This window comes from Chelon labrosus (genome assembly GCF_963514085.1).
Source record: "Chelon labrosus genome assembly, chromosome: 9".
Classification (NCBI taxonomy): domain Eukaryota; kingdom Metazoa; phylum Chordata; class Actinopteri; order Mugiliformes; family Mugilidae; genus Chelon; species Chelon labrosus.
Window position 1 is genome coordinate 11,645,293 of NC_140359.1, and position 26,067 is coordinate 11,671,359.

Sequence of the window (26,067 nt, forward strand, 5' to 3'; positions counted from 1 at the left end):
ATATGTTTTAACAATGATCTATGTGAAATACCAGATGCAAATCCAAAATAACAGCCAGACCTTGTTTTCATCAAATTATTAAAATGGGTCTTTGTCAACAACTACAACAGTATGTTCTTAGTTTTTGCTGCAGATATTACCTTACAGTACCTTTCTATGATGCAGCAAACAGAAATAATTTCCTTCCAAATACAATCACAGCACAGTTTTTGCTCTGTGAACAATTTTCAAGTATGAAAAAAGCAACACTGATCATGTAGCAGCATACTGCGAGTGCAAAAGGAAAAACTGTATGCTTTGTTTGCCACACAACGAAGCAGGCATTAAGGACATCTATGCAGTGAGGACAAGAGTTGTTAAAAAAACTGCAACTTTCTAACAAGTGTCCTCTGTAGAATTATTTCAGTAAAAAGAACAACACCAGACACATGCAGTACAAGTATCAAATACAAAATGAGCAACTGCAAGAATATTTGCTTCATTGAGTGCAATGTATGTGCAACAATCCAGACATCTAATGGCTTTTGACTCAGTGCTCTGCAAAGGGATATAACACACACTTAAATGTAGAACAAAGAAATATATATTATATCAGTTTATTTGTTCATATAGAGAAGTGCCACAAGGGAAGGTGGGTGAATTAGTTTTTGTAATATGTATGAACTAATCATCAGTATCATTACAAGAAAAAACAGAATATCAACCCACCGTTGTCTGTTGTAGTAAGTCAGCTAACTGCTTGTCTATCCCACCTGTCTTCCTCTTGAAGATTTCCATCAAGCTTGGACACACACCATCAAGAACACCAAAGAACTCTTTTTTAAGATTTCTACTAACAACCCTGTTAAACTCCAAGTACACCTGAAGAATATGAAATAAGCTCAGCTGTTGTTTTGAGTACTCCACAGATGAGCAAAGTATTCAGTGTCAGTGCAGGGTTCAAGAAATTCACATGACAAACAGAGAAACTTCATTTGAGAGTCTACAGTTTGTGGTTGATCCACACATCTGGTGTAAAAGTGGAATGAATGGCTATGGGGTGCATTTAGAGACTTAAATGTACACATACATTCCTGATGCAAGCAAGGAAGGGGCTCAGTTCTTGCAAAAGTCATGTTTTAGCCTATAATGTTTAAAAAGCTGTTCTCTCTTCTCACAGATGGCAGGGCAGTACTTGCATTTCCAAGGCATTTTAATATGGCTTTAAACAAAAAGAGTAGGGCAAATGAGGTTAATGTTAAAAGTGAGCATTAAAATTCTTTCAAAAGTACATTGAATAATTTGAATTTTACACTACTGTTGCAAAGTAGTATGTAGAAAACACACATGTAGAGAGAGCTACTCAAAAATGACAATGCTGCAATTGTCCAGAGCTCAAAATTTACTTAAGTCAACCTCAAATTTACACACGTTTCAAACTAGAAATATTCCAGCAGTTTCTAATACTTGAATAGAGAAAACAACTCACCTCATTCAGGCAGAAAATGGTACCCTCTTTACACCAGGCAAATGTCATTTAAAAGCGTGCAAACTTGCTAAAAACATAAAAATGCAGGCAAAATGTATTGTCCAAGGAGCAGGTGGTGTGCCAACAAACATCTATCTGTGTTTTTTAGTAAGTATTTTATTTTCCATTTGCGGCAGTTGTGCTTTCTGCAGTCGGCATTGCTTCCTCGTGAGGAGTATATGAAAATTCAGAATTTTTCTTTCCTTAACAGAAGATTTTATTTTACATTTTCACAATTTCACACAAACTTAATCACTGTGTGTCACATTAGTTCTTGTAGTGCTGGTTGATTATGAATGGCAAAGTTTATTACACATTTAAACTTCAGTGGGAGATTTTGAAGGTTTGTTTGAGTGAAAGTTTAAGAGATTTTTTTTTTTTTTAAATTAACAGAATGTGCAGAAATAACAGCTTAGGCACTATGTCAAAGACATAGGATACTGCATAGATTTAGAATGGAGTTTGCATCTTTACCAGCTGCTGCTGGGCAGTTGTTTGATACCACTTTCAGGATAGGAGAGCCTGAAATTTGTGAAATTGAATTGGTTTGTTATTATTTAGTAGTTGTTGGTTGCCAAAAGCTACCAGAAACAAGAAAAAAGTCGCATAAGGTAATGAGGAATTATGTCTGCATGCCTTTTATTAGTTCATCTCTTGTTGTTTCAACCAAAAACAGAAATTTAAAAAAATATTCAGAACTTAAGAGCTGTTAAAACAATGATTCCATCATCTACACTGCAGCAAAAATTGGACACAGAAAAACAAGCAAACAAAAAAAAAAACAGCTTCACATTGAGCTGTGCCAGAATATAGTGGGCTGAGTGAGAGATTTCATATCTTACAAGCTAAAACTTTTCAAATTAGATCACAGTGTCATGATCACAGAGGATTGCCTTAAATTCTTATGTTATATGATCCATAGTTGTTCAAACTTTGGTACTGTTGTCAGTCAGTATTAGGTAACGTTTAATTAGGACCACTCTGGCCCCACAACGTCAGTGAGCTATTGGTCAAGTACTTACTGAATGCCTCCTCCACAACCACATAAACATTATAAAACTGTGTACACAACCAGACTGGAAATCCTCAGGATGAACAAGCTGCACTTCAAAATTGACATCTGAAAATTGACGGAATGACCCTTTACAAGGTTTTTGTTTTTCTGTTTTACAAATCAGCTTCTCTCTTACCTCACCCAAACATTTAATTTTACCGTTTCACAGTTTCACACAGACTTCATCAATATCCGTTATGTCCTGTGGTTTTATGTCAAGAAATAACAGCTGTCACATATGCAACGTATATGCAACATGTATGTATTGTGTTGCAGAGGTATCTAGTCAACCAGCCAGCACCAGCCCTCATGTAATACCACTTTATACCACAGGGAGGGCTATTGATGTAGTAAGTGTGCAGTGAAGAAATGTAGTTTGATGTTTATTTTGCAACATTTCTTTGTTGAGACTTCAGACAAAAGCTGTTATTGCAAAAGTTGCCCATGCAACACTTAACTTTCTCAACATTTGAACAAGTTTACTTGGTAGTGAGCAGTTGACTGTACTTTGCTGTGGTTTGTTGGGGGAGCAGCACCAGCAAAAAGGACATAAGTAGGATCGACAAATTGATCCGAAAGGCTGGTCATGTGATTGGCAGTAAGTTGGAGACGTTTGTCTCAGTGAGGGACAGGAGGACACTGGACAAACTGCTCTCCATCATGGACAATCCGTCACATCCACTACACCAGACAATAGAGGGGCAGCGGAGCTCATTCTCCAACAGGCTGATCCAGCTCCGCTCCCACACTGAACGCTACAGGACTACTTTCATACCATTCTCTGTCCAGTTGTACAACAACTCACCTTTCTGTGACAGATAACTCATTGTTATTAATGTTAATGGACACTACTGCACCTTACACCTTACCCTGTATATATAATTTATATTTATATTCTTCCATTTCTTGTACATTTGTTCATATTCTAATATGATAATTTGTACATTTTGGCTTATACTATTTCTATTTTATGTTACTAGATCTTATTCTACTTATTTTTTATTTCTATTTTATTTAATTTAATCTTTTCTTTTTATCTGAGGTTCTTAAGAGTGTGTTTTTTATGACAACTAAGCTACTGTAACCAAGCAATTTCCCTTGTGGATCAATAAAGTTTATCTAAGTCTAAGTCTAAGTCTAACGTATGTATTGACCCAGCAGTGAATTGACTTCCAGGGACAACAACAAAGTTATACCCCCTCTGTGGATAGTGGGTAGGAGTTTTATTTTTTACAAATGACAGAAGTAATGTTTTAATTTCTCTCACAGAAGGAGATGAACAACTATGCTGGATATCTTTTACTACTCCAAACAAAAAACAGTGTTCATCAGACCTTCAGAGCATGTACAACAGTGACTCAATCACTTCCCTACTGCACCATAAATTGGACAAAGCTCAGATGGGTTGTCTTTTTTGCGCACAATGTATTTGCATGCCTCGGAGTCAAACACTGACTCACAGTCGGCGGGGAACTGCCTTGGGGTGGAATAACTGCAATCACACAATAAAAACAGAGTTAGTCAGTAGAGCTTGGCAGTATGAAAGGGGAATGATTTTTCTTTGGATTTAATCACGGAAATGTTGTAAAGTCTACTTACGCAGCGCAACAACGTCCACAAGTACAGTCCCAACATTCACTATTTCTCCATTTAGATCCTACTGCATGCCATGTCTTATCCACATCATCCTGGCAATGGGTCATGCCTGGGGTAGGGAGGAGTCACAATTCAGCATCATATGTTTTAAATATATATTTTTAAATGTGCTATAATGTGTGTGTGTGTGTGTGTGTGTTTTGTTTTTACCAGGTTGCAGAAGCTTAGCGCTGCATTGAGCTTTTGAAAGTGACAGCTGAGCACACAGCAGCAAAGCCAGAGCCAAATATTTCTTCAGAGGAAAGGAACAAATATTGTTTCAACATTCAATCACAACACTCTGAATCCAGATATATCCAGTTAAGCTCTGTCAAATACAATCATTTTTCATTCACCCTTTTACTATAACCTATCAAGAATGTCACAAAACTACTACCAACGAACACAACTTACCATTGTGGCAGTTGGATGTGTCAGATGTGTCAGATTTGAAAAGTGCTGAGATAAGAGTCTGTGTGTTTTTGAAGGACTCTGTTTTTTAAACTGCTTGAGTGAGGACCTTTGGAATCAAACATGAGAGGGTAGAGATGGGGACAGTGGTCAGCTAACTCACAGGAGGAGTTAAACATCAAATGCAATAGCTGTATTACACTCGGACTTTGGCCCAGCGCATGGCAAGCAAGTCACAGATGGACCAAGGAGAAGCACTGCTCAGGAGGCAGGACAGAGCAGAGAGATGCACGGAAGACGGCTTGTGGCCTTCATCAGGGTCATCCCTTGATGTCCCCGAACTGACATCAACCTTGGAGGAGAGAACACAAGTGTGCCTGATTGTTGCTCCCCCAATTTACTATAAATAATTTATGACTTTAAGGGCGCACAGTGGTGTGGTGGTTAGCACTGATGCCTCACGACAAGAAGGTTCCGGGTTCGAATCCAGGCTGACTGGGGCCTTTCTGTGTGGAGTTTTCATGTTCTCCCTGTGTCTGTATGGCTTCTCTCCGGGTACTCCGGCTTCCTCCCTTAATTGGTGATTCTAAATTGGCCTTGAGTGTGAGTGTGAATGGTTGTCTCTCTCTCTGTGTTAGCCCTGCGATAGAGTGGCGACCTCTGCAGGGTGTACCCCGCCTCTCAATAGTCAGAATTTAACATTTTTTTAAGTTATATACACTTAAATGGTTTTAATAATAACAATACAAAAAAAGAGTCTACTTAAAAGTAGTACAGTCAGGACTTAATATTGTAAGTCAAATACACTTAAAATTCTAGTTTTATTATACATATGAATGTATTACATTTTAAAATATTATATTTGAATATATATAAAAAATAAAATAAAATTCTTCTTTTATTAATGACCACACAATGCAGTACATTTTATTTATTTTATTTAGACACACAACAAAGCAACAGATATGTTTTATCAATGATCTATGTGAAATACCAGATGCAAATCCAAAATAACAGTTAAACCTTGTTTTCATAAAATTATCAAAATGGGTCTTTGCCAACAAATACAACAGTATGTTCTTACTTTTTGCTGCAGATATTACCTTACAGTACATTTCTATGATGCAGCAAACAGAAATAATTTCCTTCCAAATACAATCACAGCACAGTTTCTGCTCTGTGAACAATATTCAAGTATGAAAAAAAGCAACACTGATCATGTAGCAGCATACTGCGAGTGCAAAAGGAAAAACTGTACGCTTTGTATGCCACACATTTGCTTCCTTGTGAGGAGTATATGAATCAATAAACAACATGAGACAATCAAAATTCAGAATTTTTCTTTCCTTAACAGAAGATTTTATTTTACATTTTCACAATTTCACACAAACTTAATCACTGTCTGTCACATTAGTTCTTGTAGTGCTGGTTGATTATGAATGAAAAGTTTATTACACACTTAAACTTCAGTGGGAGATTTTGAAGGATTGTTTGCGTGAAAGTTTAAGAGATTTCGCCTGAAATTTGAGAAATTGAATTGGCTTGTTATTATTTAGTAGTTGTCTATTTGGATGCCAAAAGCTACCAGAAACAAGTTAAATGTTACTCCTTGCTGAGTGTTTTATGTCACATAAGGTAGTGAGGAATTATGTCTGCATGCCTTTTATTAGTTCATCAAATTACTGTTCATACAACAGTAATTTTAAAAAATGATTCAGAACTTAAGAGCAGTTAAAACAATGATTCCATCATCTACATTGCAGCAAAAATTGGACACAGCACAGATGGGTCGTTTTTCTTGTGCACTGTGTATCTGCATGCCTTCGAGTCCAACACTGACACACAGTCATCGGGGAACCTCACTGGGGTGGCATACCTGCAATCACATCATAGGTATGTAGTTAGTTTAATTCGTAAGGACAAAGAATATTATAATTTCTTTCCACTTAAACATTGCAGTGTTGTACCGATCAGGCATAACATCATGACCACTGACAGCAGAAATAAATAACATTGACCATCTTGTGACAATTCAATGTTCTGCTGGGAAACTTTTGGACCTGGTATTCATGTGGATCTTACTTAGACATGTACCACCCATGTAGAACAGACCAGGCACCCCCACCCCATAGCAATGACACTACTTGATGGCAGCAGCCATCCCCAGTAGGATGTAGCCTGACACAGGCACACACACAAAAACAGTTTAGGAACAACTAAAAAAGAAAAAAGAAAAAAAAAAACAGCACAAGGTGTTGACCTGGCCTCTAAATTCACTAGATCCCAAATTGATCAAGTATCTGTGGGATGATCCACAGAGGACCCTCCGATCAACCCATAGGACCCAAAGGCCCCCACTAACAACATTCTGTTGCCAGACACCACAGGACACCTTCAGAAGGCCCATGTCCATTCTCTGATGAGTCACAACTGTGTTGGAGGCACAAGGGAGACCTACACAATATAAGGAGCATTAGGAATATTACTAACCCTAACCCTTAGGTCATGATGTCATGCCTGATTGGTGTCATGCTTGTATACTTACCCAGTGCAACATCTTGTGCAAGTACAGTCCCAACATGAACTAGTTCTCCATTTGGATCCTACTGCATGCCATGTCTTGTCATCAGGATCCTGGCAATGAGTTGCGCTTAGGTGTGTCAAAAAGGTACATCTTTTTCACCAGATGTAACCTAGCATCATGTAAGAATTTTAAATACATATTTTAAAATATACTGTGTGTTTGTCGTGTGCTCTTCTTTTGTTTTACCAGGTGGAAGGACAGTATAGGCACACTGAGCCTTCGAAAGTGACAGCAGAGAACAAAGCAGCAAAGCCAGAGCCAAATATTTCTACACAGGATAACACAAACATATATAGTCATTTTAACACAGAATTCGGACATGTATCCTAGCATGCATTGGGCAAAAAGCAGAGAAACCCCAAATAGTTAAACAAAATGAATTATGTTTTAGTCACTGACAAGTGTGATAAATAACAACTTAAACAACGTACCATTGTGGCCGTCTGATGTGGCAGATTTAAGAAAAGTGTTCGGGTAAAAAGCAAACTACTGTGTTTCTGGAAGACGCCCTTCTTTTAAACTTTGAATTCAAACAAGAGTGGAGACAGATAGGAGGAGAGGCCACCTAAAGGTCATCATCAAGTTTATAAAAAGCTGTTCACTCAAACTCTGGCACAGTACAAAGCAAGCAAATCATAGGTAAGCCTAAACAGAAGAACTGCTCAGCAAAGTTAGCAGGACAGACAAAAGACATATGCACCGCAACCCAGCACATCAACTACAGGTTACCATCACCGACATCACAGTTGGAGGACAGAACTATAATTCACTAGAATCATTATCCATCTTGTGACCAGATAGATAGTTCCCCATAATCCTCTTTCAGAGCTGTAAACACAGAGCTCAGTCCTAAAACCAACCTTTATATTTACCTCAAAAATGTAATACAAGAAATACAACTTCTCTAAAGTAGGCCTAAATAAATAATATAATAACAACAATGGCATTCAAACGCATTAGGTTAATTTAAATGTACATAAACAATTACTTTTGTGGAATGAGCAAATTTACACTCGTATTTCTTAATCGTGGAAAGAATAAACACATTCAGGTGAAAAGTTACTGAGCCAGACTCCTCCAGTCCAGTCCATATTTTCTGTTACTCACTGACGCGCCACAAACAGGGTTGCCAGTTTGGTTGAAATACCTCCTTGAATGCCGTTCACGATTTACGTAGCACAAAAGGGGGGGATGTGGAACAAGACATGGCAACAAATCGCACAACAAAAGGAAGTGGGGCTCGTACGCACTGAATATTTATGTTTTATATAACCCCTGAAATTTACCAAGAAATACGCATTTCTTTGGTTTTCTTTGGCTCGGGGGAAGAGCTGAAGCAGTCGCGGCGAATATGGAGTAAAGAAACAAAGAGGTACGCCGCAAAACACAGCGATAACGCCATACGATTAGCTTTTAGCGCGCTACGCTAATGTTAGCATGCTAAGCCAGCCCACCGCCTTCAGTCGCCTTATATCGTGGGCGTAGGAAGGAACTTGAATATTAATGGAAAATTAGAAACTTAAATCGGGTTTAATGTGTGTGTTTATTTTTGTGTTAAAGTTGCATACAACACAAAACGACTCTATTAGTAATTATGCTAACACTTTCAGTACATTGCTGGAGCTAATAGCTGACGCTCACTGAGCACAAAGCACCTGCGTGTTTGCACGTCAGTCTGTACCAGGGTAGCTTCTGCTTTAACGATTCGTTTCCTTATCTATAGATGTGCTGGTTATCTTCCAGACAGGTCAAGTCACATTTTAGAAAGTATCCCTGGGGCCTCGATGCATTGCGTCCTAAAAATAACTGCAATAAACCGCAGCGAAAGTGCAACTAACATGAGGAAACATTTAGTCTGGCACAGGGCAACAACCACATACAGAAATACTGTAGGTTTATTTGTACATATCTGGAATAACATCTAAACTACACAACTAGAATATTTAAACAAACGGAAGACATTATAAATAAGTGTTCAGGGGCTGTGTAGTAAATGCAGCCATGAGTAAATTCACCTTAATTTGTTAAATCTGCTATTTGGAAGTTAACTCTCTGGGTGAAAGGTTAACAAATGAATTTGTCTTTTTATTAATAAAATTAATGAATAAAATCCTTTCTTTCCTTGCAGTTTGGACTGAATCCACACAAGAGGCCTTCCCGGGGCCCTTTGGGGCCCAGGAAGAAGATGCATCGTGGTGGGGATAAGGACTTTCAGATATCGGCACGAAAGATGGGCACCTCCTTGCTTTTCCAGCTGTCGGCTCATGAAAGAGAGCTGGATTTGGTTTTTCTGGACCACAGCTATGCCAAGCCGTGGAATGCCCATCCAGATGCCAGCAGCGCTCGGCCCACAAGGGCGCTCTTTGTTACCAACCGTCGCCAGCCTGAAGCCTTGTCGTGAGTCCAAAAGCTCCTAATCATAGTCTGTAACTGAAGTTAATATCTAGGTTCCGGTTGGCTTTGACAAAAATGAATCCACAGGTTTTGGTTTCATCACTCATTAGATGTTTGTTTCTTTGTTTGCAGAGATTCTGATTCTGTAATAGACGTGGAGTCTGTCACACCTACTCCTGTTCCTCTCTACGATAACCAAAAGGCTCTCAGTGTGATGAAAGAGTGTGAGCGACATGTCCTGTTTGCTCGCACAGTTGCAGAGAGCCCCCCGCCCCCTGATGACTGGGAGGAACACATAAACAAGTAATGAAGCTCCTGGAGTGATCAACAGCTAATCCTCAGCTGTTACACTGACACATTTGTTCAGCTAGAATATAAGTAGCAAGTAAAGTATTTCAGCTGCAGTGAATTGTTTTGACATTATCTTTCTGTTTCAGGGCTGGGTGGTCATTGGCTCAGAACAAGTTGTTCAACAAAGTCCTCAAAGCTCTGCAAGCTGAAAGATTAGCACGTCTAGCCAATGAAAATGTAAGCTGTGCTCATGTAATCAAATTCTGTTCTCAAGATCTAGAGTTGTTGGACATTTGGTGTTTTGGATAATGTAGGCTCTGTGGAACACAATCTGTGGTATAATAGTGAAAACACTGTTGTGGGTCTTTGGTCACTAATGTCCAACACCTATTGGTTAGCTAAGCTGTTAAGCAAAAATAAAAAATGGTGGAAACTTGTGGGCATATGGCATGCCAGTTGGATAATCAAATAACACTGAAGCATCTGAGAGCAAGTGATGATGGCGAAATTACTGACAAAAAAAAAAAGCTGTTTACTGACTTTGTTAAAACCACTGGACTGTGTAATGTTATATGGATTGTACGCGGTTTGGTTTAGATTTTTTGAAACAGACATTGCTACTTCACACTACTTTAATACTGGTAAAAATCTGTATTCTAGTCTGCATTTTTGATTCATTCATGTTTTTTTCAGATTATAGTTAATCATTCAAAAGCACCTGCCCAGTTTTTATAGGTAACATAGTTGTAATGTTAAGGCAAATGTCCTCTGACAAAGTCACGTGTAGTTATAGAAATTTGTGACATACTATTGTTACCATGTCACTACTAATTAGTTATTTTCTTGTTCTTAGGCTTCAAATGAGCCAATTTTGCGGAGGGTAGCTGTGGACAAGTGTGCCAGGAAGGTGCGGCATGCACTAGCCAGTGTGAGCTGGGACACCAAACTGACACAGTGGCTACACACAACCATGATTGAATCTTTAAGCCTTGCCATGCTTGCTGCTTATTTGGATGTGCTACAGACTCTCAAAAGCAAGGTATGGTGTTTGTAATTGAATGAATAGTACAAAGTGGTGTGTATTTTCTGTCGTGCTTTTTCAAGGTCTGGAACTCTTGATTCATTACTCTCCCTTCTCTGCATTTGAAAAGCTGCCCTCGCTGATCGACAGAATGTTATTGCCGTCATCAAAGAGTGGAGCTCCAAGTGCAGAGGCCCTGTCACTGCTACTGAAGCGGCCTTGGGACCCAGCAGTTGGGGTTTTGTCTCAAAACAAACCGGTAAAACTAAATCATTCACCCTCAGTTCTTAATAGACTATAACTTTTTGTACTTTCCAAGATCTGTAGGTAAGCATCAGTTTCTTTTCTGTGTTCTTGCAGAGTAAGCTTCCTGGATCTCCACTTATCCTTATTTCACCATCAAGCCCAACCAATCCCGCCCTTTCTACCTCACGGCGGATGAGATTCTGGCAGTCCCAGCTCTCCTGTTTGGGAAAGGTCTGAAATCTCACTCAGTGGAAAATGTAGATGTTATCAAGAATATTGTTTGTTTTTCTCTATTGTTCCTAAGACATCTGCTTCTTTGTCAGGTTATCCCAGTGCACACTCATGTAAGCAGTGGGGCCAATATCGGCGTCACCCAGTGTCTAGAGCACATGTTGGGTACTGTCAGAGCCAAGGTCATGGAGGTAAGGTGTTCTGTTTTTATTTGTGTGTAGTTGTAGTGCACTAGTTGTGCGCAGTGTGAACATTGTTTTGTGTAGTTAGCTGACTTGTTTTCAATATAAATACTGGAATTGGCATTTAATGCAAAAAAAGATGGGCATGTAAGTTGTGTTTTATAGTTTTGCAAACTTAATTTTCTGTGGTCTTACTAGAAAACAGCATTTACAACATACTTTTGTTGCCTTCAACTTCAACTTTGTCGAACTAGTGAGCCTGTCGTTACAGCATGTTCAAGTCTTGTACGCAAAATGTTTGGCATTCATCTGGTAACTTTCAGATAGACTTTTCTGGTGACCCCAATTGAAGGAAGAATTTATCAGAATGATTGTTGTTAGTTTGCTTCTTTGTTAGTTTTACCGATCAGATCTGTTAAGGCAATCTGGATAATATATGCTGTACATAATTATGCTTGGTTTTTGTGAATATATTTGCACCTTGTGTTGAATATGTGTTATGAATCTAACCACCAGGTTCACAGTCATTTCCCCCACAAACCTATTATCCTGGTTGGCTGGAACACTGGTGCTCTTATCGCTTGTCATGTAAGACTTGTTGTATAATACATCACAGTAATGTAATGTGAGGCTGCATGGTTTTCAAAAGGTGTCATTACATGATTTAATACTGTTTCATTTTTAGGTATCCCTTATGGAGTATCTGACTGCTGTGGTGTGTCTTGGTTTCCCCCTGCTAACAGTCAATGGGCCTAGAGGGGTAAGCCTTGAAGCATCGTTTTCCATCAATATTCATTTCTGTCTTTGTTTGTTCCGGTATTGTATCATCATTCTTTTTCTTAATAGTGTGTATGTTGTTGTGTTGCTTGTTTGCAGGATGTGGACGATCCACTGCTGGATATGAAGACCCCGGTGTTGTTTGTGGTCGGCCAGAATGCTCTCCAGTGTAGCACAGAAGGCATGGAGGAGTTCAGAGAGAAGCTGAGGGCAGACAACAGCATGGTGCTGGTTGGAGGAGCCGATGACAACCTCAAGTCAGTCACAATCTAAAGGCGCAATAGATCGTATTGTGTTGTTTACTTGGTAGCCTTTAAGTGTAGAGGTTTTAGTATTATTGTGTTGTAACACTGTATCTCTCCACAGAATCAATTCAGCAAAGATGAAATCAGAAGGACTGACTCAGACCATGGTGGATCGCTGCATTCAGGTTGGTCCTTATAACTGACATATTCTGTTACACAGTTTTCCTTGGTGTATTTCCTCACCTCTATGTACCTGTAGTACATAGAGGCCTCTTGTGTTGATTTGTTTTAAGCATTCTTCCCTCTTTGGTCTTCAGGATGAGATCGCTGACTTCTTGTCTGGGGTCCTTACACGGGCTGAGGGCCACGGTCACAGTTCAGGGGAGATGAGGGACTTGGACACAGAGAAGAAGAAAAGGCCTCGACGAGAGCTTCCCTTTGACATGGAGAGAGGACGGCCTTCCTCACCTGCACTGAGAGTTCCCATCTCACCGTCAGGTTCAGAGGTTAGACATCTCTTTATTTTTAGTCTTTAGATGAACCACCAGTGTTGTAGGTGACTTGAATTTGAATATTCTTACTGTAAGGAAATTCTAATTAAGTTTAATTCTACTGCTACTACTATACTACTATGTATTTATAAGATTAATAATATGTAGAACAAAATAAAATCCATCAAGTCTGTATAAAAAGCTACACTGTGACTAACACTAATTATTACTCCTCGTGTCTTCCTCTTCTCTGTGTCCTCAGGATCTGTCCAGTGTCTGTAGCAGTCCCACTTCAAGTCCCAAACCCAAGACATCTGGTCTGTCTCCAGCACAGAAGTCCAGTCTGATCACGGCTACACAGCTTCTCAAGACACACATGCAGCGCTCTGGCACTGTGCTCACCCACAGGCAGGCTCAAGGTTAGTTCACCACCTCAGTCTGGGTTCTGTGGAAATGCACGGTGAGCAGTCACGTTCACCAGCATGTGCTCAGTGATTCTTGGTACCTGTGCGTACACAGCTTTCACGTTTGCCCCACTTGTTTATTTAATCATGTTGCAATGAGTCATTCAACTCAGCCAGAGCTGTGCAGGCTGAGCAGATGGGTGGTATGTGAGATGTAAAAAATGACTGTAAATAAATTTCTTAAGAGATTATCACGTCACGACATCTGACGGGGCAAGATGGAACGTGACTGAAACTCTCTCCTCTCATTCTCTTGTCTCTTCTCTTCCTGCAACTTTCCTTTCCGGCTTTGTTTCCAATTCATTCCAGCTCAGTTTGCTGCTTTTATGAAACAAAACATGCTTGTGAGGAAAAATCTTCCTCCAGGCACCCCTCCTTGTATTTTTGGTAAGTGTCTATCCCTCTTCTTTCCTCTGTCTCTTTCATTCTCCTTTCTTTTTTTCCACTTCTTTAATTGTATATGAATCAGAATTCTGCAAGGGTCACATCCGTCTGTACCCACAAAGCTTAGCATTGGAACCAACCCTTTAGCCACAAATTTCTCTTCGTCAAATCCGGATTTCATCCGGTAATATAAGTCCCATAACCCAAACCACCATTTAACTCGGTCAGTCACTTTAAAGTGCTTTCTTTTTACTTGCGCAACTCAGCCGAGTGCAAAACAAATGACTAATAGCCTACTACCTAAAATGCCCATTAGAATATTTTAACCTGTGCTAGGACCTGTGAACTTGTATAAATATAAATATTTTTTTCACCTTTTCAAATATTGTAATGCAACAATATGTTGCGGGTTAGCTGATGGATACCTGACATGTTACAGGTCTCTGGTATGAGTGATGCGTTTTAAAATGCACTAAAAAGCCCAGTTGCTTTGCCTTGAATTTAACATTTGTTAAATTAAAGCAATAGAAAGATCAATGGTATATGAGGGAACAAAAAAAACACAGATGCAGGTCACTTGAGGACTCAACTAAATATGTTTGTTTATGTGTGTTTGTCTATATGGTGCAGTGCCAGTAACCAGTGATCAGATGGAGGGCCTTGACAGAGATGAACTGCGGCCTCACGGCAAGAAGAGGCAGACGCCAAGTCCCACACCAAGCAAAGCTTCCAAGAGAGCAAAGATCAAGGTCACCATTGTTTCCCAAAGCGAGTCAGCAGGGGGCGCTGCCACTCCTGCTGCACATGAAGGTATAATATGTGGGGGATATTTACTTTTCTTTATAAACAGTATGTTAATGTCATTACATTAGAAGATCAGTACCAGTGAATTGTGATTATTTAAAGAGTGGGACAACTGCATGGGCTGTCGTGGTATGATCAGACTAAACATATACTGTTGTTTTTATGACTGATAAAATCATTCATGGGCAGACAGGAACTTTGAGCGGCTCAGCTTTATTCACATCTCCTGATGGTTGATAAGAAGTGAAGCATGTCTGGTTTACAAATATGTCAAAGTGAAAGTAGGACTTCTTTAGTGTCTTATTCTGTGGGAAAATACCTTTTTTGCAAGGCATGACCTGCTTGTGTTTGGACATTTCTGCAGGGCTTTAGCCCCTTTCCAGAGACGATCGTTTGTAGTTTTTTTCCACAAAGCTTAATTACTGGCTCTCCTAACATTCTCCTCTTTCCATGCAGTGGGTATCTCTGGGAAACCCTTAACAGTGACAGTGGGACAGACTGTGGCTGGTGCCAGGGAGCTCTCTGGACTTCTTACTGGGCAGCGGTAAGATAGTCGGCCTTGCTACACAAAAGCACATTAAGTATTGAGTGCTTAAAACCCTACCCGAGCCTACACCCACGTCCACTCCCACCCTATTGGGCATAAGTGTGTGTAGCACTGAGAGATTGTTGAGTGGTGTACTCAGAGTTTGGGAACTGAGTGATGGCCAAACAGCACTTGCTGGGGTAGCTCCTGAGTAGATTGGTGGTTATGTGTGTTACTGCAGGTCTGGTAGTCTCTCAGAGGTGTCTGGTGCCCTGTCCCCAGGCTCCAGCTCATTCAACAGCGGGCAGCCTTGCATGGTGTCAGGGTCCTCCACACCAGTCCAGGTGCAAGCTCCAGCTACCGCCCAAGGTATCTCTGTCTTGTCCTGCCTTGCACGCCTGTTTGCACTCTCCACTGTGCAGATAACCTCAGCACAGTAACCTCAACACACAGTGCAGCTCTAACGGCTTTATAGATCGAGATTCAAATTCCGAACACTGGATGAGAACAGTGTGTGAGGACAATATTTATCAGCAAACATCATCATTGATCACCTCTTGCGCCATTGCTATCTATTGCTGATCCAAACCTTACCCTTTGGACAGTCATATGGTGTGTTTGTATGTGTGTGTGTGTCCATCTAGTTTAGGCCTGTGGGGGAGGTTGGATGGGGAACCAGTTTTACTTCTCCAAAATTTAAGCTTCTCTGATTATTGTCTTTGTGTTTGTGTGCAGCGCCTTCCGCCAGCAGTCTTCTACAAGGCCTAAGCTTCAGTCTTCAGGAGATCGTCACCAAAACTCCTAACTTGCCCTCTTCAGCAGCCAACACAGGAAGCACCCAGGTACTTCTTGATGGCCCAGTTACAGTACATAAACATCTGATACCACTGAAATGAACTTTTACTAGTTTAAAGTCCGTTCTCTGTGGAGTACGTTAGACCCATAGAAAACCACTAGTCTGTAATTGTAGGGTATAGGAGAGCAAACACGAGGCAACAACAGAGATGGTTTTAGTGAGTCTTCCCATGGCCTAAAGGTTGAGACGCATACCACGTAATTTCACCATCCATAGTTTGATTTCTTTACCCATATCTCTGCTCATTTCTTTTTAGATTGTCACTTGTACCCAAATATGACGAAAGAAATGTAATAGAGAAATATATGTTAATGATCAATAGGTGTTGTATTTAGTTCTGCTAATAAAATTTATCTATCTGACATTACAAAATTGAAAGATGGGGGTGAAAGAAGGTGAAAATCAGTCTTAGTCTGCTGTTGTGTGCATGTAGGAGGGCTGATCTTTTAACTACTTGTTCGTCGTCTTCTCCATCCTCAGGCGGTTTGTGGTAAGCCCCAGGGTCCGGTCCTGAGCTCTCCCGGTACCAGCAGCAGTACTCTGCTCCGGGCGGTGCCTGTGGTCACCACAGGAGGAGTGGCTAAAACCACTGCCATACACCAGCTGCTCACCAATGGTGGGCTGGCCAAACTTGCTAGCAGCTTGCCCGGTTTGGCACACATCACCAATCAGACCACTGGTATGTCTCGAACTGCTAAAACACGACGGCCACGTTGAAGGCCCAGACTTCATTCATCCTTTGTTTTGGAAATAGTAGGTCAGGGCGTCTGTAGGCCAGGGGAGATTCCTGCAGTAGAGGACAGCTTTGTCGACTCATGTGGAGACAGTTTGTCGGAAAGAATCTGACTGTTTTAAGGTTCAGTGCAGCTGAAAAGTAGGGCAGATCAGTGGCATACATGTTTGGTTTTCATGTTCACAAAGAGCCATAATTATGGAAAATGTAAAGTCAAAATCTGAGTTCCTGTGTTGTACTCATATTTGTAGAAGTATTTATAGAAATTAATACAAATGTAAAATATAGCTGTATGGAACCATGTTATACTGAAGAATTGTGACTCGAGTTAAAGTCCATGTTGGGAAGTTTGACCAAATTTAACAAGTTGCCCAAATGTTCAATCCAGACTGCTTCTGTGTTTGCTTTGTTTGGTATTGTTTTCATTACATGTTTGTTTGTTGTTTTAGTTGTTTGCCTCTTCATGTAGTAACATTTTGTAAATCCTTCCATTAAATCACCTGCTTGTAATATTCATAAATATGAATGCTGCTGACCTGCTAGAGCGTTGTGTTGAAATGCAATAACATTGGCATGTGGCATTACCTGACCTCTGTTCCTGTTGTTACAATAAAGACTGGAATCAAACTCATGTTTTGTTTTCTTTCAGTGTCAATCAGTTCAATTTCCCACCCCCTTCCCTTCCTGAACCTCCAAGTGTGCTTTCACCTCTCACATTCTTCATCTAACATCCTGCTTATATTATAATTTGCAATGAACCATTGAGATCATTCTGATGATTTTCATCGCAACTGGTTTGTGGCAAAAGTAAAAAATGGCCGTTCTAATGTATTTTGAGGACGAGCATGTGTATCATGTTATTGCTGAACATTTTTGTTTGTGTGTTGTCAGGAGGGCAGAAAGCCCCCACTTCTATTACGGTGACTCTTCGAGGAGCACAGCCGGGTAGATCTCTTAGCCAAGCTGGTGAGACTGCGACACCCGCTCGTACCCAAGAGCCCAAGGTGTGTCTCATGTCGGTGTATGAAAGGCGCATCGTTTCCTTGCTCTGATTATGGCACGTGTTGGCTTCTACTTGTTCACTCATGTTTTGTTTTCATAGCTGATGAAAAGCCCAATTGCCATGGCAACCATGAAGTCCTTGAATCTGGTTACAATTAATTTTCTTGTCCCTTGTCTGCATTTTGTTCTAGTAATGATTTAGAAAATACTTTTCTTTCATGGCATCTTCTAGGTCATAGGTGCACTTTTTGTTCTATCCACACAAACCATTGATTCATTTACTGAGGAGTGGAGGAGCATAAACAGAAACACAAAAGTTTCTTTAGGCACACTAAGGCTGTTGCCAGTATCTCAGCGATTAAAATAAGTCGGTGTCAAACATTAAATTGCCATTAAGAATCGAATATAAATACTGTATAATAATAAATGTAATTGTGCGTCCTCTCTTTTTTCTTTCTTTTTTTTTTACAGCAGTGAAAATCTCAGCTCACTGTTTCTATGTGGCTATACATCTGATGTAAGATGGAGCCAGGGGCACCTGGGAGTCACGACCTCCAGATAAGACTGTACCGCCCCTGCTATGATGAACACACTGCCCCATAACACCTGCCTCACGTCCTCCGGAGGGCTCGGCTGTCAAGGTGGTGGGAAAGGGCCAGGCGGTCACTGTGGCCGGGTCGTCACAATGTTCAGTTTCTGTTAAGTAGCAATGAACTCTGCTAACACTGCACCGGTGCATTTGTGCTCTCTTTTTACAAGTTAAACAAGCACGAAAGTAAACAGCTAAATACCTGGACTCTTGTAAAGCCTATAAAAGGGCAACTGAGCAACTTTTAAGTGCTGAGTGTAAATTGGCGTCTCAGCTAAAAGAACGACTGACATCTTTTGCTCATTATCTCCGCTATAATCAGCTGGACACGTCTGAGCGTCCCAATATTTGTAAAATAGCCACATTTGAATGTTAGTCATGGCTTTGATTTCATCTCTAACACTTATTTGCATCATTACAGTATCATCGCGGTTATTTATTTTTGTGTATCAGCTTTCTTTCACCATGACAAACAACTTCACCAAATGATCTGCTAAAACAATGAAGAACTCATTGGTCATTAAATCAGTCAGTATTGGTCATAATCACGCGGTCGAGGAAGCTACAGTCTATTGTCAAAGATGCAACTGTGCAAGTGTGAGTTTGAATAAGGCATTACTCATAAAGCTCCAATACATAAACACTGATGAACGGCTTTTGTTACATTTGTTTTTCATATGAGCTGATGTTCCATAATCAAAGCACTGTATAGGGCAATGCATCCCATCTGCAGTCTGTCAACACTTCACTATATGAACTTTTTGTTTGAAATAAACAGACACTTGCTTTACTTTGCTAATCTAAACATTTGTTTTCGTGTTCAACACTCGTAGCATTGGGCAAGCTGAGGAACTTCTCTTCTTCAAAATATTATGAAGCAGCTTACGCTCCTGCGTGTTTTTTATGCAGCCGTGTTTACAGCAACTTTATATAAATACAGCCCACTCCTCTCTGCAGACATCCTGTCTTAAATTCCTCACATCAGTTGCGGTCAGATAAGATAAAGATAATAGTGTGTCCCTTCCCTCTTGTGTAAGCCGATGGATGTAATGAGAAAGGACAGGATAACTGATGCCAGTCAGACAGGCAACATCAGAGCTGCTGGCATTTCCTCCCCTCCTCAGCGCCAGCAATCCATCTGAGGTCTCTCCATCCAATCACTTCTACAGCTCAGTAACACTTTCTGCAGAAATGATTCGTTTTGTATGTAGTCCAGTGGAACTGATATGTTTCAGCTTGGTTTAATGTTCATTTTGCAAAGTGAAAAGCAAAAGAAAATATTAACCTTGGACAGTAGCCTTACAATAACAGTATCTTTACACATAATACATAGTATGTGACATATGTGAAGATACAGACATTGAAGGGCCTGGAAAGTGCAAATATTAGCTGTAGAGGAAAGATGAAAAACTAATCAGTCAGAAACAGATGATTACTAAAAGAAGGCAATAAGCAGGCTGTAGTTATTTAAGGATAATCAGGTGTCACTCAAGATTAATAGATAAAAATATATACATATTTTGAAGAGTCTCTTTGTAATGTTATGCGTTTTCAGCAGGCGGCGCTCTAATCTCTTCAGTTCGCTCGTTATGTGTGAGCAAAGCCTGGAAGAGAAAGATCAAGCAGTCTGTTTGTTGGTTTCCGCGCGCGTGCGTGCGTGACAACGCGAGTAGGCGGCTGGTGTCTAGTGCGCGCTTGTGAACAATTGTCCGTGCGTAAATAGTGCGAGGCTGTCTCGTGCCCCGATGTGTGTGTGTGTGTTGAAGTAAAAAGAAATGTGAAGGGGAGAGTTTGCAACTTTAATTAAAGTGTGAAAAGATGCGGAAAATTAGAAGCGCCAGATTTGTCATGCGGGTGAAGCTGAACTTTTGGATTTTACGCACTTTTACGCACAGAATAAAATGCAATGTTACGGTCGATTTATATTGAATTTAGGTGTATGGCTATAAATGAGGCCGTGCAGCCACAGAGGGGGATCACAACATTAGTTCTTCACACAAACATAATATCCAGTCAACCAAATTATAGTCCCTCATAACGGTGTTCAAGGACTCCTGATGGACCGACGAGGAAGCAATAAAAACGCACCCGGGCATCGCCGGCTGAAAGGTTGTTTTCACCGCCCCTGAGGAGCTGCCATATCATCAAAGTTTCTCAGGCAGTACTCTACGCTAGCCCCAAGCTCCGTCTGGAGGAGAGAAATCACTGCCCCCAGAGCCAAGAAGACACCGGAGAGAGGCTGGATTTAAAACCCGCCCTCCGGAGGGATCTCGTTTCCCCCAAAAACCTCCCATTTTCTCTCTCTCTCTCTCCCTCTCTCTCCGTTTCTCTTTCTCACTCACTCTTCTCTCTCTCTTTCCCTCTGTCCCTCTCTCGTCCCTCTCTCTTCCTTTACCTTTATCCCTCGCCTTTCGCCGTTTCCCCCACCACAAACATGGATCTCTCGGCGAAGTGTTTGCTTCTTCTATCATGTCTTGGTGTGATATTGGCGATCGATTTGGAAGCGATTGATCCAGGCTACTATGTGGACCCCAGTGCCACATCAGAGGCGATCGACTACAAGGATCCCTGTAAAGCTGGTGAGATTTCCCCCCGTTTTTCTTTCTGTGAGACGCTGTGTGATTTAACCTTATTTATGTGGCGGCAGAAACATGCCACGAATGTGTTCGTGGAGCTCGCAGTGATCGGCCAGGGAAAGCGCTTTTGGAGAGATGACAGTAGTGGATGTGGTCTTTAAAAGGCTTGAGAGAACATTGTGTGCAATTGTTTTGTACCAAGTGATATAGTTTCTGCAGTTTGAAACATTTGAAGCGCACACAGTCGCCTAGGATAACCCAGCTAGGAAAGCGGCAGCAGGGATGAAAATAAGATGAAAAGGTTTTCTGAATACATTTCTCGAGGCATAAAAAAAAGTTTTAGCTTGAGTGCTCGTTGAAAAGTTACAGCTTGCTGGTATTCTTTTAAAATGTGATCATCTGGTTTTTGCAGGGTGTCCACAGTGTAGCAGCTTTAAAAAGAAAAGTCTGAGCTGTTGGGGGAAAAACAAAGGATTTCTGCAGTTTGAATTTAAGACTTCTGCTCCCTTTCTGGTTGTTTTTTGTCACTGCACAAATAGTCCTTTTTTTTTCCACCGGCTGTTCACACGGCCACTAAAACAAAGTGGAGGAGGGGAGAGAAAGGAGAGAGTACAGTGGAGCTTAGAAATTATGCACACATAATTCTGCTGGCTGTTGTCTAATGGGTCACAGTAGAAATATGTCTGCTTCTCTTCTGCTGTGTTGAGACCTGCATATTTTTTCCCTTTATTTGGCCAAAGAATATCTGAGTTGTCATACAATCTTTTTTTTCTTTTTTCTTTTTTCTTTTTTCTCTACTGTGAACTCACTGTCTTGCCAAATCCCTTTGGGGGAGTTTGAACAGATTGCGTTTTCCATCTGGTAAAAGTATTCAGGTTACAGATACAGAGAGTTGGCTTCAGTCAAAGTGACCTCTGAAGTCCTGGAAGTGCTTACTGATTTGGCATTTGACAATTTCTGATGTGTCAGTTGGTTATAAAACGCAGTTTAATCCACCAACTCTCAGTCACTCACCTCCTCATTCCCCTAAGAAGCAGAGTAAACGTCAAGCCGTAAAGATTGTCCAACACAAACATGATAGAGGTCAGGGCTGCTAATGAACAGTGTCTCATAAGTCGTTAAGAGGTTTCTTCCTGTTTTTGTATTACTTTGTTTATGTTGAGTCATTCGTTGAAGGTCTCTGGCTTGGAGTCACTGGTCACTGGGGGCGTTGAGACGCAAACTGACAAAGGGGTGACGATCCCGTGTTTGTATCCAAACTGTTTTCTCTTACGTGGTTTTCAAGAAATCGTTGGTACTGAAATGAAAATGTCTCAACAAGGACATTCCCACTCGATAATCCGCAGTCATGACTGGTGTTTATCTTGGAGAGGATGTTATTATTATTAGTCGCTCAGTTTGTGCAGAGTGTCATTTCAACAGAGTTTATGGTTTCCTCCGGGCACGTCTGCCTGCAGGTGGCCGGGAGATGGTCACAAGAATGAACTCCCACTCTTTTAGCCCGCCCAGTCTCCATCTCTTCCAACACCTACCTGATTTTCTCCTTCCTACTAAGCGGCAAACCTGTCCAAGGTCTCTCAGCTCTCCCTTTTACTCCTCACTCCTCCTCGCTCATTTGATACATCAGACACTATTTTTTTTTCACCACAGTCAGCCAAAGTCTAGCATAGAGTTAATGACTCTTGGATTATTGATTTCCTCTCCTTTTTTCTCATTTTCCTTGCACGTCACTACACTGAGTCTATTTGATCGCTTTCTGTGGCCAGAGGTCAGCATTTTTATGTCAAGCTGCTTCCGCCCCAGAAAATGTTTTCAGCCGTGTGACGTCTAATGCAGCCATGCCCCGCGAGGAGTGTATTTCATACTTGTCCTCTGTGGGGTTGTCCTTTCTTAACAGAATGTCAGGATTTTTACTAATTCAGGGGTGATATGTTGGTGTGAAATAGTTTTCCTGTTGTCCTCTTGAAAGTGAATATAATGGGCCCCCATTCAGGTCCCTGTGAAAAGGAAAGGGTGTATTGCTGTTAAACTCTTGCTACATTTGTAAGGGCTGGTTAGCTGCATGAAGAAGCGGTCTGATTATTTATAAAATCCATCCAAAATGTTTCCTTTTGCAAAGGCTTCAGTAACTCCTCACTATCCCGACATGAGAGTAATGTGCACCGATTGAAGCACGCATTGCAACAACATAGAAGTAATGCCATCTATTTAGGAGTTAACCAGTGGAAAATTCCTTAGTTTGCAGAACTCCGAACTTGGCAGCGTCCCAGGAAGTCATTTAAGACTCTAACAGCCCACCGGGATTAGATCCACTCATTTCCAAAATGAAATATGGATGAGAACCACTCACGCTCATTGTCTTCTCTGCTTAAATGATAATCTAAAAAGTAGTCGCTGTTTTGACTTGTATGTGTGCGTTCACTCACGGCGCAGACATTTCTTACTTTAGACACTCCGTCTAAACACTCCTGTGACAGCAGTGCCCGAATGTGGTGTCCATTCTGCATGTCAGCGCTTTTACATATATGCTTCTGCGTTCAAGTTTTTCGACTGCAGAGGTCAACCTTTACAACCCCTTTCTTCTCTTGCCCTCAAGTGGTTTTCTCCCAGAGCCCCGAGCTCATTCCTCCCACTGGCGAAAGCACTTCACACAGACCAGGTCATTCACCTTGTGCCAAGGGAAAGCACGACTAGGAGATTGAGGGCAGGCCAGTTACTCTGTGCCACACCAGCCCAGGTGAGGTGAGTGCAGGCCATTCATGAGGGGCGCCTGGTAGGTTGGAAGGTTTGTTTGCACCCTATGACGAATTGGCTGCTGTCAGCAGGGACAGTTTAATTCCTGTTACCACTTGCCGTTGGCCATTGACTATTATTTGGTCATTTAAAATACAACAACTGGATATTTTTGTTTTTGCAAGCCTCTATAAAGGTCACCTACTACATTATAATTACTCACCAGATAGCCTTTATGTAATTAGTTAAGGCTCTGGTTCGTGGCAACATCTGATGTAAAGATGTAAAGCAGCTTCCCGCCAGACAAAATCAGAATGACATCTTTATGTGCATTTGTCTGACCAGTGGTTTATGTATATATCCTGTTCCTATGTTGACGTTAATCTGAGTCTCTGAAAATGGCAGCTAAAAACAGATGACACTCATTACCCTGCTCCTTCCTTCAGTCCTGCTCTGGCAATTAGATTGGTCTGCCTGTTGAACTTCATGATTGGGCCTTCAAGCAACACTTAAGCAGATGCTTTTCTTTTATCATGGATTGCAGGCTGTATAGCTGAGCCCACACTGGGTGTTTTTTCTACATTATAGGACCCCTGCCACTTCTCTCTCTGCGGGGTTCAGGTGATTAGGGAGCCAATCTATTGGCATGATCTCAATGCGTTAGTTGGAACAATATGTTTGTCGTCAGAGCTAAGTAATAACTAATCTTGCATCACATTAAAACCAAGTCCGGGTATGGAGCCTAAGTAGCAACAAATGCTTTGGGAGCGCCCATTCAAATAGCTCAACGGAGGCCAGTTTATCCTACAGTAATGAACAGCTTAGCAGTCATTCCTTCATTATTCACATATTGAAGAATTGTTTTTTTCCTGTAGCGAATACTTAAGGTGTTATCTTCAGCGGCATGTAGCTGTTATTTGTGTAAAGTGTTGAGGATTACTTCCAGATTCAGCTCATTCAGAGACCCATTTAAACTTTACTTTGAAAATATGTTCTCTGAAAACCTACTCTTTGCACACACCAAATTGCATTAGTCTGCTTTCTCAAGCAGAAACATGAAGGCTGGGTGGTCCAAATAAGTTTTGTCAAAGGCGAAGTTATTCATCTAAGTAAAGAACTCAAATACTGTGTATTGTTGACATTTTAAAAAAGACAAACGGTCGGTGAGCTGATGAGTCATTAGAGGGAGTTCGACTGGCAGTGGGGTATATCAGTAATCAGTGGCGGGGATGAGCTGGGGAATCCAATCTGCTAATGGGCTCGATGGAGTGTGAAATGTTAAAGGGTAGGCAGCCTCTTGCTGTGTGCCCTTTGCAGCTGAAGCCGCTCTGATTTTGTCAATAACAGGGAAGCTGCAGTGTGGTGACAATAACGCTGTCTCGAGTGTTGAGATGTCAGGATTTTATTGGGAAATAATTACTTGAACCTCAAGCTGCAGTTTGTCTCTTCGGCAGAACCTCTCTTCTAATTATACCCCAGTTACCTTTTTTGAGTGCAGGCTTTTTTTGCTTCTCCCATCTTGGTCTCAAATTGCAGTGTTAGGAAATGTCAAGGTAAGCATTTGCTGAAGAAATAACAGCTGGTTTTGCTTTAACAAAGTAGAGAGGTACCATATTTACTTGACAACATACGTGCATAATACAATTCATCTTTCCTTTGATAGGATTGTTTTTTTTTCCTCTTAAATAGTTGATCTCGATATTCATGTTGCACAGGCTTTGCTGCTTTAGTTAGTTTTTTTTGGAGCAGTGTTAAACACATAGTGTCTGCAGGGACAATGGCTACACTGGGCAGGATTTGGCAGAAAGGGCTGGTACCGAATGAAAACCTGAAAAGTGATACTTACTCTGTCATCAGATGGTAATCACCTTTACGCAATACACTATTGGCCTCTATTGGAATTCAAATTGCAGCGTTTGTTACCAAACACTGGCTGTGAAAGGCGGTGCCAGGCTATTGTGATGCATTCCAGGCTTACATATTGGCCAGGCCTTCCCATCCCTCACCATTAGGTCATGTATGAGGAAAGGCAGCCTGAAAGTCTTTATAAGCATGGAGAGGAGTTAACTGGGGCCCCCATATTAAATCTGGCCCTCTAAATATAGGCTGATGTTAGAGTCTGTGTAGGCTTAGTATTGATGTTTGTGCAGGTTTCAGTGGCAGATGTCACAGTCTGGTATTCACGGAGGGAGATTTATGGGAATAGTCCTGGAGTATTTGACACCGCAGAGGTCGAGGCTAGGGCATTACACAAATCAATGGGATTAATTTGATTGAGGTCTCATGTTTAATCTGACTGGATATACTGATTGATGGGGGTCAGTCTGAGAT

At 41.0% G+C, this 26,067-nt stretch overlaps 3 protein-coding genes across 5 annotated transcripts in view; 2 read left to right on the top strand and 1 right to left on the bottom strand.

Annotated features, from left to right (window-relative positions):
* Window positions 1–6,088: 6,088 nt before the first annotated feature.
* On the bottom strand, window positions 6,089–7,932 carry msmbl (microseminoprotein, beta-like; the record flags this gene model as incomplete). The annotated part of the gene is made up of 4 exons (XM_084551743.1): window positions 6,089–6,483; window positions 7,153–7,257; window positions 7,404–7,459; window positions 7,921–7,932. 4 exons carry the CDS (start codon window positions 7,930–7,932, stop codon window positions 6,360–6,362), a joined length of 297 nt encoding a protein of 98 aa, XP_084407869.1. The 3' UTR covers window positions 6,089–6,359.
* A 453-nt stretch (window positions 7,933–8,385) lies between these two features.
* Window positions 8,386–17,463, top strand: kansl3 (KAT8 regulatory NSL complex subunit 3). 3 transcript variants are annotated; one of them, XM_084552441.1, is made up of 20 exons: window positions 8,386–8,563; window positions 9,320–9,588; window positions 9,718–9,888; window positions 10,023–10,113; window positions 10,730–10,915; window positions 11,028–11,156; window positions 11,258–11,374; window positions 11,467–11,565; window positions 12,073–12,144; window positions 12,242–12,316; window positions 12,433–12,590; window positions 12,700–12,763; window positions 12,896–13,084; window positions 13,332–13,488; window positions 13,843–13,920; window positions 14,548–14,727; window positions 15,178–15,265; window positions 15,489–15,616; window positions 15,983–16,089; window positions 16,584–17,463. In XM_084552441.1, the coding sequence occupies exons 2-20, from the start codon at window positions 9,377–9,379 to the stop codon at window positions 16,818–16,820; spliced, it is 2,538 nt and encodes an 845-aa protein (XP_084408567.1). In that variant the 5' UTR covers window positions 8,386–8,563; window positions 9,320–9,376; the 3' UTR covers window positions 16,821–17,463. The 3 variants fall into 3 exon arrangements, with proteins under 3 accessions (XP_084408567.1, XP_084408569.1, XP_084408568.1); XM_084552443.1 differs by lacking the exon at window positions 15,489–15,616 and having other exon boundaries at window positions 16,584–16,722; XM_084552442.1 differs by lacking the exon at window positions 13,843–13,920 and having other exon boundaries at window positions 8,387–8,563.
* A 3,337-nt stretch (window positions 17,464–20,800) lies between these two features.
* The window catches only part of bmp1a (bone morphogenetic protein 1a), a 28,685-nt gene continuing 23,418 nt past the window's right edge, over window positions 20,801–26,067 (top strand). The window contains exon 1 of the mRNA XM_084550690.1: window positions 20,801–21,006. Within this exon, the coding sequence (XP_084406816.1) occupies window positions 20,862–21,006 (145 nt within the window). The 5' untranslated portion in view covers window positions 20,801–20,861. The remainder of the gene's footprint in view (window positions 21,007–26,067) is intronic.